This window comes from Sebastes fasciatus, chromosome 23 (assembly GCF_043250625.1).
Source record: "Sebastes fasciatus isolate fSebFas1 chromosome 23, fSebFas1.pri, whole genome shotgun sequence".
NCBI lineage: Eukaryota > Metazoa > Chordata > Actinopteri > Perciformes > Sebastidae > Sebastes > Sebastes fasciatus.
Genome location: NC_133817.1, coordinates 5,079,956 through 5,095,358, shown reverse-complemented (window position 1 = coordinate 5,095,358; position 15,403 = coordinate 5,079,956). Strand labels below are relative to the sequence as shown.

The window sequence follows — 15,403 nt, the reverse complement described above, 5'->3', positions numbered from 1 at the left end:
GCGTACTCGTACTCGCAAAACGGCTCCGATACAACGGCACCGATACCACTTTACGGCGGCGTGGCGTTTACCTCTCGTAACCATCTTTCGGGTCCTCACGCTCCACCTCCTTGACGGTGCGGGCGAGATGTGCCGGTGGTGCACATTGGCGAAGGTCTGCGCTCTCAGAGTTCAATTCTAGTTCATCATGTTTTCCCATTTTGTTTTCTCGTTTTTCGTGTAACATGTTCATCATTTTTGTCTTAAAAACATCCGCTGCACTCATGATTCACTCCTTGCATGCTCTCACAACTCATTCTACATACAAACATGGATTCAAAATCATGCATCATGCACAAATGACCTCACACACACACACACACACGCAGTCTCTCGCTTTCACACACAACATGGGATTACCCAGAGTCCAAGCAGCACGTCCCTCCTTACACACACACAAACACAGGCTGAAGCTGTTACCATGGTGATTATTGTAAACAGAAGGGAAGTCTCCTGACATACCAGTAGTGGTCAGGGCTGTTGCCATGGCAAATCCATACCTCCGAGGCCGCGTTAGTGTGTGTGTGTTGCCTGTGCATGTGTGTTCATGTGATGTGAACACGCGGGAAGCATCATCTTTCATTCTTTCCTGTTTAGTCACTCCCTTTTTCCACTTAATTACAGGCTTGAATTTGGTTTCTCTTGTCTCAGGGGAGTCCTGTTCATCAGGCTTTGTAGCTTGTACAGTTAGAAAAAACAATTTCATGACAATTTGTTGTCTAAGAAGAATAATTAACTGAAACAAGAAAATGAAACAGTTAAATCAGAAACATTTTCAAGTAACAAACACTGAACATTCAGGGGGAACAAAAAAATAATGATACAGCCTAAAGAAGGCATTACTTGTTCTGTGTCACACGTGAATCTGATAGCTCACAGTTCAGGTCTAGATAACGGCGTGTTTTGTCTGCAGGTTGGAGGAATCCAGTGTTCAAATAAACATCTGTTTTTTTTGTTGAATCTCTGTTTTGGGTTCCTCTGAATTATGGTTTTGCATCTTGTTCCATATCTCAGAACACACACCAAAGAGTATGGAAGCAAAGAGGCGAAACTCTGGTGCTTTTTTGACGCTGCGGTAGCGCTGCCGCCATTATGGACTGAAAACACCGATGAGTCCATAGCCATGGATGTATAAAGAGACGTCTGTAAATCAGAGGATAATAGGCGACACTTTGTAGGCGGATGATTTACCGGCGTCCGGTAGTCGCTTTCAGTCCAAAATGGTGTAAGCGTAGCTTTTCTGCTGCTGGGCGCCGATGTTGCAATGGAACCAACAATTTACAACAACAGTTCTTTGCACACGCCTGAGATCTCAGCGTATCTCGATTCATCTGTTCTGACTGTTTATTATCATATCGATGGTGACCTGAAGTAATCTCTCCCTGCATGCATCGGTTCATGTTTCTCCCGTTAATGATTAATTCTGGGCTACAGAGCTCTGCATGCATGTCCCATCTGTTGCGGTATTGCTAATGGAGCGGAGCCCATTCGTCACACCCGTACGGACGGCGGGTTAGATTACAGCGTCTTGAGCTTTTAGACCAAACTCTGCTTCTGTTTAGTGGATTTTTTTTGTCTTAATTGCACAGAAGACTGTACAGGCATTTTATCTCAGCGCTCTCTCTCTCTCGTCTTCATCTTCTGCCTTCGGAGCCACAGTGAGAATACAGACTATAATTGGCACTTAATTGCTGCCGTGGCAACGGTGCTATTTAAGCCTACGCACTCTGCAACTAAGGCATATAGCGCGTGCACACACAGTCACGAAAAAAAAAGGAAGGAAGACACATGAGGAAGGAGGCTCTTAGCTCGGTTTCCCTCATTTCCCTCCGAGCGTTTATGGAGACTTGTTGTGGTGGTGAGGTTGTGCTGAAACCTGTGTGTGTGTGTGTGTGTGTGTGTGTGTGTGTGTGTGTGTGTGTGTGTGTGTGTGTGTCAACAGTGTTTATATGTCACCTGTCCTGTTTTTTCTGCTCCACTGCGTTTACACAGAAGCCGTAATGAAATCCGTGACCATCACACCTTTGCCTCCCGTTGCCATAGTGATTCACATCCGCAGTCCGTCCACCTGCGGGTCAGAACCTTACAACCTGTAGGTCCTGAGAGGGGACATGAGATGATGAAACATTCATACTCTGTAAAGTTGTTGCTGAATTCGTTCAATCTAATTAAAAATAATGACATTATTAATTAATTAATTAACATTCTGTGACTATTAATGTCCAATATTGTACCTCATCTCAAATAACCTTGCAGGTTATATTTAAAATATTAAAAAGGGAGCACACATTATCTGAAAATATATTGTTCTGAAAGTAGTTGTAGTGATTTATGAATTCAATATATTCAAGTTTAAGATGAATGAGAAAAATATTCAGTGTGTTTTGCATGACTTCATTCACATTTATGTTTTGACTGTGCTATAGTAGTGGGGGTATGTTATGTTTCCTTAATGTTGCTATGGCAACCTGACTTCAATGAATCCCCATCATCTTCCGTGTCGCCACTGAGTTCACCTGCCCGCTGCCGTGCACAGAGACCTTCTCCACACACACTGCTCAGTGTGTAATAACGGGCTGCGTTCACAGCCAGCGAGTTCTGAGCGGTTTCCCTGAACTCTGCTGACGTAAACTGTGGTGGCAAAGACTCCTGGAAATGTGAGTTCCAAGAAAATGTGAGTCTCTTGAGATACAAGAAAGGATCCTCAAATGCAAGGCACTAAGGGGGGTGAAGGATGAAACTTAATTGTGAAAATCAAAACCCTGGCTGCCTTGCATTTGGGCAATTTGAGCCTAAATAAACCTAATACTATACAGTGGAAACCGCTTATAGTGATCACGCTCAGAGTGATCAGCCACTTGGGACAGAATCATTCCTGTTCAAACGCTATTTAAATAATTCTCTTGTAGTAATCAAGTAGTCTGCTTGCAGTGTTTATTTTGGGTCTTTCCTCAACCGGCTCTGCGGCACACATGCAGTTCATCTGCATGCACGCTTGCACTGCAGAGCCGGCCTATTTCTCAATTCAAATGTTTTCAGAAGTAGATTTTGGTGTTGTTTCCGTGTTGTTTCATGTTTGAAACAGCAAGCAGAAAACCAGGGACCAATCAGATGCATTCCAGGACGTAACAGGACGCATTAGCCTTGACACTACAAAGGTTATGTGGTCAAATGCGTCCCAGACCACCTCTGCAAGTAGTTTGAGTGATCGGACACTTGTATTTAGCGCCGCCCGCTTGTGATCTGATCGGCCAAGATGCATGTTAACGCCAGGTGTAAACAGGGTCTCCGTGTCGTCGTCAATGTCGCCCTCTCTCCTCCTTATCTGCTGCGCACAAACCCTCCAATCACTTCACTGTTATTCTGTCTTTGCTTTGGGTTTTCCTTCTATCTTTTTTCTCATTTACAGCTTATCAACTACATCAATGTGTTTGTGTGTGTGTGTGTGTGTGTGTGTGTGTGTGTGTGTGTGTGTGTGTGTGTGTGTTTCAGGAACTGGCCCATCTTTTCATTGACATCATCAAGACAATGACACACAATCCAAGCAGATTACTTTCTATTCAAAGCACATGAAAATAATGGTGCCATGTGTGTTAATGTGTGCGTACGTCGTCTGCTCAGTGATGACGGTAGTTTGGCGCCGTATAATTGTCCTTGTCCATGCTCTGTCATTACCAGCCCTTCGGATGTGTGTGTGTGTGTGTGAGTGTGTGAGAAAGAGAGAGTGTGTGTGTGTGTGTGTGTGTTTGAGCTCATTCAGAGGCAACCACTTCTGCTTTGATTAAACTGCTAAGTATTGATCGGGCAGGAGAAGACCTACAGAGCTGACATTATCCCTCTCTGCATGAATATGTGTGTGTTATTGTGTGTGTGTACGTGTGTGCATGGGTGTGTGTGTGTGTGTGTGTGTGTGTGTGTGTGTGTGTGTGTGTGTGTGTGTGTGTGTGTGTGTGTGTGTGTGAGCCATATGCATTCAAAAAGCTTACCGGTTCTTTCCCAGCTGCATTTTTTTGTACCACTTTTTGTCATTTAGCTCCATTTGTCATCCGTTAAATCAATGTTTTTTGAGACTCTCTACTTGATTTCATTTTAATAAACAGCGCTGTTGCATTTAGATTTCAGATCGATGGTATTACAGCCAGAATTAAACTTAACTTAAAGATAAAAGCCCTTCACACAGTGATAGCAGCAGTGGAAGAGAACATTTAGAAAGATTAGGACGGCGTTAAGAAGCTGATAAAATTGCTGCGTGAAGTGGATGCAGGAGGAGAAGTGTCCTCCAAACACTGAATAACAGGGAATTAACAACAGATTAGATCGTGCAGGGGACGGTCTTTGTGCTTGAGCGGCGGTCTGATCTTGTGAGAGACGCGTTAACATTTTTGCACTTAGTGGATTAATACAGCTACCGTGCGCCATTAATGCCTGGATTCATGTCAGTTCCTCTGTACCTGACCACTTTGTGAGCCGACAGAAGGGCATTAATGGACTCTCTGGATACGTGTCTGCATCACTGACTCTTGTTTAACAACCTGTTTATGTAGGTTTGTTAGTACGGGTGTTAAATCATGACAATTAGACAAAACGCTCGAGCCATTTTCACTCCATCATTAGGTTGCTTTATCTAACAAATGGAGGGTTTTATAATAGTCAATAAATGCGCTTCAGCAGAGAGATAGCAGTTGAAAGTTTATCAGACAGTAAAACACTGTGGATTACAATACTAGGATACTATAATATGATACTAGGATTTCAAACTGAAGCAGTTGTTGATCACTTGCAGCCCCTAGCGGCCAGTTAAGAGGAGCGAGCAGTCAATGACGTTATAAAACAGTCAATAAAATAAAATAGGTTTTGCAAAAATTGTGACTCACCGCAATCACAAGAGGTCCTTGAGCATACAGTCATAAATGTGCACAAAAAATATGACGCTGATGGGTCCAGTAGTATGAGAGAGTACCTGCGGACAGACAGATACACACACACACGACCAAACGCATGATCTCCCTCCAGGCTTACACCTAGCGGAGATGATTAATCGATAAAATAATAGGCAGATCAATCAAAAAAGATTGTTTCTCACGGTCCTAGTCTGAACCGAAGTGGCTCTTTATAATCCCTCCTGTATAATATATGATTAACTATATTGATCCAATGCAGGGAAATTGAAGTGTCACAGCAGCAAAAGAAGCTATAAGAACAGTACACATCATGAGCATGTAATACTGTGTATACAAAACGTAGTACTGAAAAGAAAAAAGTACTTAGTAGTATAATACACCATGCATAATTAAACGAGGCATTGCATTAAATTATTAATTAGAAAAATTGCACTTGGTAGAATAGAATTGGATGGTGGGTCCTCAAATAGAAGTGTTTTTATCATGAAATACAGTTATTGCTTGTGTAGCAGCAATTTATGTAATCCAATTGACTCGTGTTGTTGTTGTGGTCCATTGAGATCAGCGGTGATAGAACAGTCTGACAGCAGCAGGCACACAAAAGGCCTGCGGTAGCGTTCCTTAACACACTGCAGATGGAGCAGCTTGTCACTGAAGGAGCTGCCCAGATTAATCAGGGTTGCGTGTCGGGGGGTGGAAGGTGTTGCCCATGATTGCCCGGAGTTTTCTCCTCTATGGAGCCCAGAGAACGTCTCAAGACCGAGCTGGCGTTTCTAGATTCATGTAGGTAAGGGACAGGCGATATGGCAAAAATATATTTTTTTTCATGCTGGTTTTAAAGACAATTTTGCAAGTTACTGAACATTACAGCCAAACTAATTTCCCCATTTTAATAAAAATACAGCCCTATAAGCTCTTAAAAAACATAAGGAAAAAGAACAACAGATCATTAAGGCCAAACAGATTTTAATCAAGTGTGCAGACTTTTGCATGAATCCCATCCCAAAATGAACATTGGTTTTAAAAGGTAAACAACAACACTGAAGTAAAGTGCACTCTTGCTACATAACATTAAAGGAACTGAATTTGGAAGGTTTTTAGACACAGATCCACAGGTGGAATATGGACAGCCGTAATATTACTACTGTCGTCTCTGTCTGCAAATAGAAAGGTCGACACATACTGTAACTGACAGAGCCTCTAAATCAGGGGAACAGTGACTGTCAGTCCGTCCCCCCTTGGCTCTTACTGTACCAGTCTTTGCTTTGGTCCAGGCGGTGGATTGTGCGGCCTGCTAGCTGCACAGCAGTGTCAGGTATCAGCGGGTGAAGCCAGGTTTCCGTTATTAACATCACGCAGCAGTCCCTGGCGGACTTGTTAGCTGCCATCTGTTGCTCCAGTTGGTCCATTTTGTGAACGATGGATCTGGCGTTGGAGAGAAAGATGCTTGGTAGCGGTGGTTTGTGTGGACGCTTCTTTAGCCCAGCCAGCATCCCCGCCCGGCATCTCCCTTTCTGCTTCCTCTCTCTCTTCACCGCCTACGTTGCTTCTCGGAGCCGATAACAATCCACGTAGACCCCGCTGATGTGGAGATGTCCGCTTGTAACGGCGGTACTGTGCTGTAATCTGACGTTGATTAAGTCTTGACGACTATACACATGCTTTGCCTGACGAAACTTGACAAGCAAATCAAGCATACACACAACAATAAGCACCAAACTAGGAAGCGAAGAGCTGCTGCACTGACAGCGCGCCGTCATCGTGAAGCTCCCAGCAACGGCAACTGGTAGAATGTACACTGTAGCACGGTTCTACGATCTCGCTGTGAAGGCAGATCTTAGAGACATTTTAATCACGATTCACGATCTGATATCGTCTTATCGCACACCCCTTTTCATCTATTTGCCGACAAGGCGATTATCGGTACATTCTTTTTTTGCTTTTCTTTAAAACACAGAAGAATCTGATGACTGAACAACTTTTTATAATGAATGTATTTTCAGCTTGACATTGAGAGACACTGATGGCTGCTGTCAGTCTCCATGTTAAATGTGTCACTGTCACCTTGTCAGCCTATTCCAGTCTCTCTGTTCCTATCTCTGTCTTACAGTGTGTGTGTGTGTGTGTGTGTGTGTGTGTGTGTGTGTGTGTGTGTGTGTGTGTGTGTGAGATAGACTCTTCCCCTGTTGGATATGCACTTGATGGAGAAACGCACGCATGCACACACACGCACCGTTGCTGCCAATCCATTTCCTGCGCGGCGCACTGACGGAGGCAGTGGAGCTCGACTGACACAATTACACAGGTTCATACAGGAGGAAATGCAATCATTGTTGCCGCGGGTAACGGCAAGCGGGAACTGCCAGCCGGTCAACCCCCCCGACAGACACGCACACACGCACACACACTCATCATCCCAGTTTGTGAACTCAGCTGCCAGATGTTATACAAGCCCCCTTTCTCCAATCAAATGAACCCCACAGGTCCTTTAGGGTGATGTGTGTGTGTGTGTGTGTGTGTGTGTGTGTGTGTGTGTGTGTGTGTGTGTGTGTGTGTGTGTGTGTGTGTGTGTGTGTGTGAACCTGCGAGTAGCTTATTTATCGGGTCCATTCTGCCTCCATTCACATTTGTAGCTCACACACACACGCAGCTGTGTAGTTCTATCTTTGTGAGGACACTCATTGACATAATGTATAGCCCCTTAGCCCCTAGCACTAACCTTAACCATCACAACTAAATGCCTGACTCCAACCCTTACCCTTACCCTAACCCAGGGGTCAGCAACCTTTACTATCAAAAGAGACATTTAAATGCTCCTTAGAGTTGGGGGTGAGTGCGTATGTGTCCTCATTAACATTACATTTGATCCAATGTTATTATAAAGATGTGGACAATAGCAGTTTTTAACTGATTCATAACACATTATCACTAAATTATTTCACACCGCTTAATTAAAGTCCTGGATCTACTGAGAAAATCACAACGCGTAGCACAAAAGCAACCGCAGCTGCAGCTGCAATCTGCCCACCTGTGAAGATTAATAAGAGCTGCAGCTGTGTGAAAATGTAAGTGTCATAATCACCAATAGCTCTGGTTTAAAATGGAGTCAAAGCTAACCGGTAGTCTCTGAGGCAATGGGAACCGAGGATAGTCTCATCGTAATGACTCTCGTAGTTATGCTGCTGATTATTTGTTTATCAGACATAATGTGTTTGTTCTGTACTGTAATAATTATGGGATTATTGGGATTATGGGGGAAGGGATTTTAGTGCAGATTAAGGCTGAGGTCACGTACTGTCGGTCGGGTAGAAGACACCCCTCCATATATACACACATACGGAGTGTGTGGGAGAGAGATTGAGAGGTTATGAGCATATGTATCCCTGTGTGGCTTGTTTTTGTCAATGGATGCTCATTCATGTATGTACCAGTCTCTTTCTCTGTCTCTCTCTGTGTCTGGGGGTGACCAGTGAAAAGCTCCAAATGTGTGTGTGTGTATGGAAGCGAAGCAACGATACAAACAGCACGGCCCACCAGTTTTTGTCCGGCTTTGACGTCACCAAAACCCACAACAGCCATTATCAGTGCAAAGCAGGTGTCTGTTTCTGCGTTCGTGCGTGCGAGGCATTCAAAGCGCTCTGATTGGTCGCCGGACAGTCCACCTTGATCACCAGGGGCAACCGGCAACAGTATGATCACTTGTCACTGTAAAAAAAGATGTGTGCAGCAGCGTTGAGGTGAGAGACAAAGGGAGGATGACAGAGGGAGGGAGGGAGTGGAGGTGAGAAGAGAGCGAGATTCTCGCTGAGAGGCGTGAGAAAAACAGCAAGAGGGAGCGCTTCAAGAGAAGGCGGCGACGAAACCGTTTACCATTTGTGATGGCACGCTGGCGTTCTTGAGGCCAGTCAGTCGCCCTCGTAGGCAGATGGGCGGCTTGTCAAATGTGCTTCGCTCTAAAAGGGCTCAAGGGGCTTCCTGCACAGCAGCACATATTGATGTGATAGAGAGCTCATTCACAACAGCCTCTTTCCACTCGGTCGAGGAGCTTAAAACACACTTACAGCACAAATGTACACACCGAAATACACATAACAATGGATGAATGAAAGCCTCAGCGTGGAGGAGGAGGAAGGTGTGATGAAGTGCGGGCTGTATGAAAGGCAACCTGATGCGAGACTTATTTTCCGAGCAGGCAGGCGTGTAAGATGGAAGTTAATTTCATGAAATAAGAATAATGTTTCATCAACAGAAGGTTAGTAGAGCAAGCTTAAAACACAGTTGGACACTTTCTTTCTTTTTATTACACGGCTTTGTTGAATACTCGATTCTGATTGGTCAATCCCGCAGGGATGGACCCCAGTATTTGTACGTTTCAGCGAATTGTTTGGGTTTTACAGCCCACAACAGCAGACCGTAAAGTTAGCAGCTAGCTGGTGAACACAGTGGAGCGTTTAGCAAAGAGCTATTTCCATAGTAGGAGTTGGTGGAGAACAAAACAGAGCTAAAATACGAGTTAATATTGAGCTTGCGTTCATTGTATGGCCAGAAACATGACTCCAAATGAATGCTAATGTTTCTGCTGGATGTGTAGATCCGTAACTGTTTGCCACAGACTGTATATATAAGAAGTGGACGTAGTCAACGTGACATCACCCATTGGTTTGTGGACTACGGTTTTAAAGCCTCGAGTTCTGCATTTTGGCCATCGCCATCTGTGACACTAGAGGGTGGAGTACAACCGAACGCTGAACACATTTTTAGGCAACCAAAATGTCACAATTAACTTTCATGAACTGAAAACACGGACAGCTCCCAGACCGAACAACGCCGTGGTAGCGACCAGTCATTCACAAGGTAGCCACGCCCTAAAGCATCCCCTGCTTTATGGTCTATTTGACTCTAAATGGAACCATAATTTACTAAATGAACATCATGCTGTATTGAAGAAGACTTGAAACTAGTGATTGAGACCATAAACTCATGTTTACAATGTTTACTGAGGTAATAAATCAAGTGAGAAGTAGGCTCATTTTCTCATAGACTTCTATATAATCAGACTTCTTTTTGCAACCAGAGGAGTCGCCCCCTGCTGGCTGTTAGGAAGAATGCAAGTTTAAGACACTTCCGTATCCACAACAACTTTATAAGGTGTCAATGTTGTGTTAACAGTTTGTTCCCTGTCTCCAAGTGGACAAAAAAATGCAGTAAACTCCTATAAAAGTGTGTTTCGTGAAGAGATTTAAAAGATGATAGTGACTCAGAATGCACAGTTTCTGTCCTACGTTAACAAGCTCATATCAGACTAAAAGTTCAGAAGTATATAGCTTAGCAGCCAGGCCATGATGTGCCTTAAAAGAGCCTTCATGTGGCCTTAAAATTCAATGTTATTGTGCATTTAGCGGGGCCTTAAAACGTGAAAAATCTGGATTTGTGTCAGCCGCGGGGTCGCCTGAATGTTGCACAGGAAGAGATGACAGAGGGAGAGACAGGAGGAGGGGAGAGAAACACAGAGAGAGAAGAGATAAGGATAGAGAGATGTTCACCCTAATGCGACATCAGTGAAGCTGACGGCAGATCGACACAGGAGTCAACGCGCGGTTCAGGCAGATTAACTCGCAATGGGCTCATCTTCATTCATCGCCCTGCTTGTCTCCCTGGCACACACACACACACACACACACACACACACACACACACACACAGAAGAAACTGAAATACATTTTGTCTATTATCGGTGCCATGATTATTATTGAGGATCATCAATTTTTATGACGCAAGACACTAAAATTTGAAATTATTTTTCAGCCGTAGCAGCCGTTCTAAGTGAATAAATAAAAGAGATTGCTAATGTTACACCTGGCAGATCCAATCACGTTATCATTGCAGTGTAATTTTCTGCATATTAAGGTGATCAGATACCTGTTACCTGCTGTAAATGGGATCTCAAAGGCATCATTACAATTTTACGCAGGATAAAAGGAGTTGTTTTTTTTCCCTTTTTGCTTGCTATAATTAATCCGGCTACAGCAATGGCACTAAAAATGTGAGTCTCAGTTCTCTTACACTGTTTCCTAACTGGATGCGAGCGTCTGCTGTCGGCGGCCCTGACGGTTCATTTTATCTAAACTAATCAGCTGTCCATGTTGCGGCGCTGTCAACATGAGCAACAGGAAAAAATAGGAACAGGGCGTCCAACAAATGTTCAGCTCAAAACAGCGTCCCGTCACTCGCGGCCGGTTAGGACACTCAAATAGAAAACAATGTAATCAAGCTGATTTCGTCGCTGACGATCGCTCACGTTGCATCCAGTTAGGACGCGGTGTTAGAGGTGAAACATGAGCAAACAACTGCAGGAAATAACCAGAAAACACCAGGGTTTAAAGGCACCCTCCACTGACACCACTGCAATACTAAATCACCGGAGTACTCCTTTAAAAATGCAACAGTTAAACCGCTTACTGCTCGCTCTCTCTGTCCTCAAATAACCTCTATGCTGCTGCTGGAATATCTTCGAAATGTGCTCCTTGTTTTCATCATGCTGGTTTATGTGAGGGTGTAGATTTAAGGATGAGTTTGTCTATTTCAGATCTTGTAGACTAAACCCCGCAGGGTTCCAGTTGACAGAATGCATTTTGTTTCTCAGCTCTGTATTGTGAAAACATATTTAATGCGAGGAGGACACCAGCAGACGGAAGGTTATACTGTCCAACAAGTGATCTGCATGTGACTCACGTGACTTTGTGTGTTCACAGGGGGGCGTTTTCCGAGGTGGTCCTGGCCCAGGAGAAGCTGAACGGCCGGATGTTCGCGGTGAAGTGCATCCCCAAGAAGGCTCTGAAGGGGAAGGAGAGCAGCATTGAGAACGAGATCGCCGTGCTGAGGAAGTGAGTGCTGTTAGACAAACACACACACACATAAACCCTCCTAATTCCTGGTTACCGGGGCAACTGTGTATCTCCTCTCTCTCTTCCAAGCATCACAACCCCCCCCTCCCTTCCCGTCCCCAGGTCACTATCCGCAGCCCACCTACCACACATCACGACTAAAACTTCTGTCTGTTTGAGCACAAAACAGCTGCATAATATTAAGACTAGAATCCTGTAGTGAACTCTATCTGGATGCTGTCGGAGTTTAAAGTAAACGTGAACGAAGAAATTTTGGGTTTTTTTGCAGTCAGAATTGCACTCTCTGCATTGAAACACATCCATTATTAAAAGTAACTATAAAACAGTGATGAAACATTCTTCAGCATCACACACACACATTGAGAAAAATTCTAATTAAATATTCATGATTCAGCCCATCAGGGTCCGTACACTGAGTCACATCACCACATTAGTTTTATGGCGCGAATGTGTGCCAGCAGTCGACCAGACGGAGCCAGGAAGAGACACCAGTGCTCTCATGTGTTTGTTGGCAGAGATTTCACCTTTTGAAAAGCAGATTTTAACTGGAATGTATTAGCTGCCACATCATCAGCAATTAACACAGATCCATGGGATTAATAATTAGATACAGTTGAAAACCGCTTATGGTGATCAAAAAGCTGTACAAATGCTCAAGTAGTCCGCTTCATTTTGGGTCTTTTCATACATGACAACTAGGGATGCTAATTTAGAATTTTTTTCACCTCGTTAAAGCTGAAGTAGGCGAGATTGGAGCAAATATGATTTTAAAAAAGGTAGTACATGAAACAGGTAACCTGAAAAAAATCATGTTCCTCCGGTGTCCTCCGGTGCTCCTAACGGCATCTGCAATATTTCACAGACCGGAGGAAAACAAGCAGTAAGAGCTGATCTGAGATCTTCTGTCCATCTGCTGTCTTTGAGAGCCGGCTGTCAATCACTCGCGAACTCTGACCAAACGGTCAAACTAGGCCGCGCTGACGGTGTAACGTTGGCGAGTGTCCAACAGACCGTATCGGTTTGGTTCGTGCTGCGTTCAGAGATGTAGCGTTGTTGGTGGCTTCGTGCTCGCCGTTGTCACACACATACGGTCTGTCAGTGCGGCGTAACTTTAGCGAGTGTCCAACAGACCGTGTGTGTGTGTGGTGGCGGTAAGTGTGGGGTTGTCGGTGGTGTTATAGCTGTGAACGTAGCTGTAGCAGTGTGAGAACAGTTTATTTGTCGGTGAATAAATGCTACAACTCCTCAAGACCCGAGCCAACTTCCTGTATCTTGCAACACCGACTCAGATTCTCTTAAGGTGGGCTGTTAAGGTGGACCAGTTCTTCTCCTTAAAGTGACAAGCCGCTCCTCTGAGCTTTGCTGAGCTTTTTAATTATGTTTTAATATTTCTTTTAACCGTTTAACCGATAGCATTAATCAGTTAAAATTCTTAATATTAACGGTTAATCAGTTAATTATTAACATCCCTAATGACATATGGAAAAACATTTTAATTAGACTAACGTTAATTGAATTTTTGTTTTGTTTTTTAATTCACTCCCTTGATACTTTGCCTCGCCGTCTGTTCTCCGGCTGAATACCTGAGGCCGGCGCTGCGTGCACATTGATATCATGACAGGAAAAGGAAAGTCATTTTTCTCTGAATAAAAATCTAATGTGTACGGGAAAAGCGCCTGTGGTTGAATCCGCCCTTGTCAAGTGGATTGATAACGCCTCGTCACGTAATGCCCCCAAAGTGAAACTCTACCGACCGGCTCCCTTCATGCCGTTACAGGGTGAGCGAGCGAGGAGCCCTGGAAAAGGGGCGCCACTTGCGACGCAGAGCCGGCTAATAACGGCAATGTCTCACCCTCGGTGAGGGAATTGGCAGGGAGACAGTAAATAGCAAAGCGTTCCGTTTCATTACTTTGTATTAATGTAATAAATCTGCATTAGAAATTATACACAACAACAAAAATTGGGTTATAATAACCATCCGCTTAAAGTGATCAATTTAGCCCAGACAGACGTGATCACTATAAGCAGCTTCCACTCTAGTTAGTCAGCACAAGCAGATACTAACGTGAAGTCAAATGTTCTTTCAGCGGAAAACTGAAGGACTTGAACAAGGATTATCTCTTTGTCTGCCTCTCACACACAAGCATGTAACCACGTGATCACAGAGAGAAATGTCAAACTGCCGGCTCTCTGTGCGCTGTGACAATACAGATGTATTATTCTATCAGACGCAATAAATTTGTGCGTTGGGCTGTTCTGTGGAACATTAGAGAAAATGAGAATTGCCTCCAGCAGCGAAAGGAGAGATTCAGGCTTTTTCGTTTAGACAAATGAGTGTCATTACTGTAAACAAATGAGAGCATAAGTGAGCAGACTGGCGGTCTCTATCAGCCCCCGTACACTGTGAGACACCAGGTCGGCTTCGGAGGGAAATCTGACGGATTACTTTATGGTACAAATCAGGAAGAGGGAGGCAAATAGAGCTAACGCTTTCAGAGAATCGTGTGACAGCAGATGGTGGAAAGAATTATGGAAAAATCAATAACATAAACACTAACAATACCACCTGTATTACAGTAGGTAGAGGCCGACAGCATCGTGCTCATAGTTGACATTTCTTCTTGATTTCCCATGGTGCAAATCTTCCAGGGAGTGTCCCAGCACGAGTGATAAAAATAGCCGGTGTGCAAACCAGTGGTCTCATTACTTTACAGAAATTATACCACGATAGAGATTGCAAAGTCTTCTTGTAAATAAACTAGGGCTGTCAATCGATTTTCATCAGTTCAAAACGTACCCTAAAGGGAGATTTGTCAAGTATTTAATAGTCTTATCAACATGATAGCGCCTGCTCGCGTAATGCCCCCAAAATGAAACTCTGCCGACCGACTCCTCTGCACCTCAGCGCCAGCAGCTCATGCAGAACCGGTGCCTGTCTACCGGGTGAGAGAGTGAGGAGTCCGGTGCGGCGTTCGTCTGCATGCACATCGTCGGATGCGTGCCTGCGCTGCAGAGGGCAGAGCTGGCAAGCTGCCGCATGTCTGGAGAGTGAACCATTTAACATTTCTTGCACACTTCATATAACATTTGTTGTCCTTAAATACAAGGTCCAAATCCTTAATATCGGTACTATCGATTTTTGCGTTTCAAATCGATTTTATATTGATATACGTCTCCCGTGAAGGACAACTTGCCGAGTACCTATCGATGTAGTTGGATCGTAGGAATATAAATTGATACATCGATGTAGTAGATGAATCGTTTCGCCCCTAAACGCTACACACTACATCCGTCAGTGTACAGCAGCTCCATCTGTGCAGCGGCGGCAGTAGTAGTAGAGGACACAGGCAGGAGGAGGAATCCATGAATGAGAACTACTAGCTGATGTATGAGAGGGTTTTTCTGAATGCATCCTGGCTCTCCTCTGCCATTATGCTCTCTCTTCATTATCTCAGGCAGGGCTTCAGTACACACACATTATCGCTGTTCAACCTGCACAACAGTGTGTGTGTGTGTGTGTGTGTGTATGAGTCATGTCTCCGCTCTGCGGTTCGTCGG

At 44.3% G+C, this 15,403-nt stretch overlaps 2 protein-coding genes across 2 annotated transcripts in view; one reads left to right on the top strand and one right to left on the bottom strand.

Annotated features, from left to right (window-relative positions):
* The window catches only part of nudt5 (nudix (nucleoside diphosphate linked moiety X)-type motif 5), a 102,317-nt gene that overhangs the window by 34,192 nt on the left and 52,722 nt on the right, over positions 1–15,403 (bottom strand). The window lies entirely within an intron of this gene.
* The window catches only part of camk1da (calcium/calmodulin-dependent protein kinase 1Da), a 56,232-nt gene that overhangs the window by 16,591 nt on the left and 24,238 nt on the right, over positions 1–15,403 (top strand). Inside the window, exon 2 of the mRNA XM_074624975.1 lies at positions 11,693–11,824. Coding sequence (XP_074481076.1) covers positions 11,693–11,824 — 132 coding nt within the window. The remainder of the gene's footprint in view (positions 1–11,692; positions 11,825–15,403) is intronic.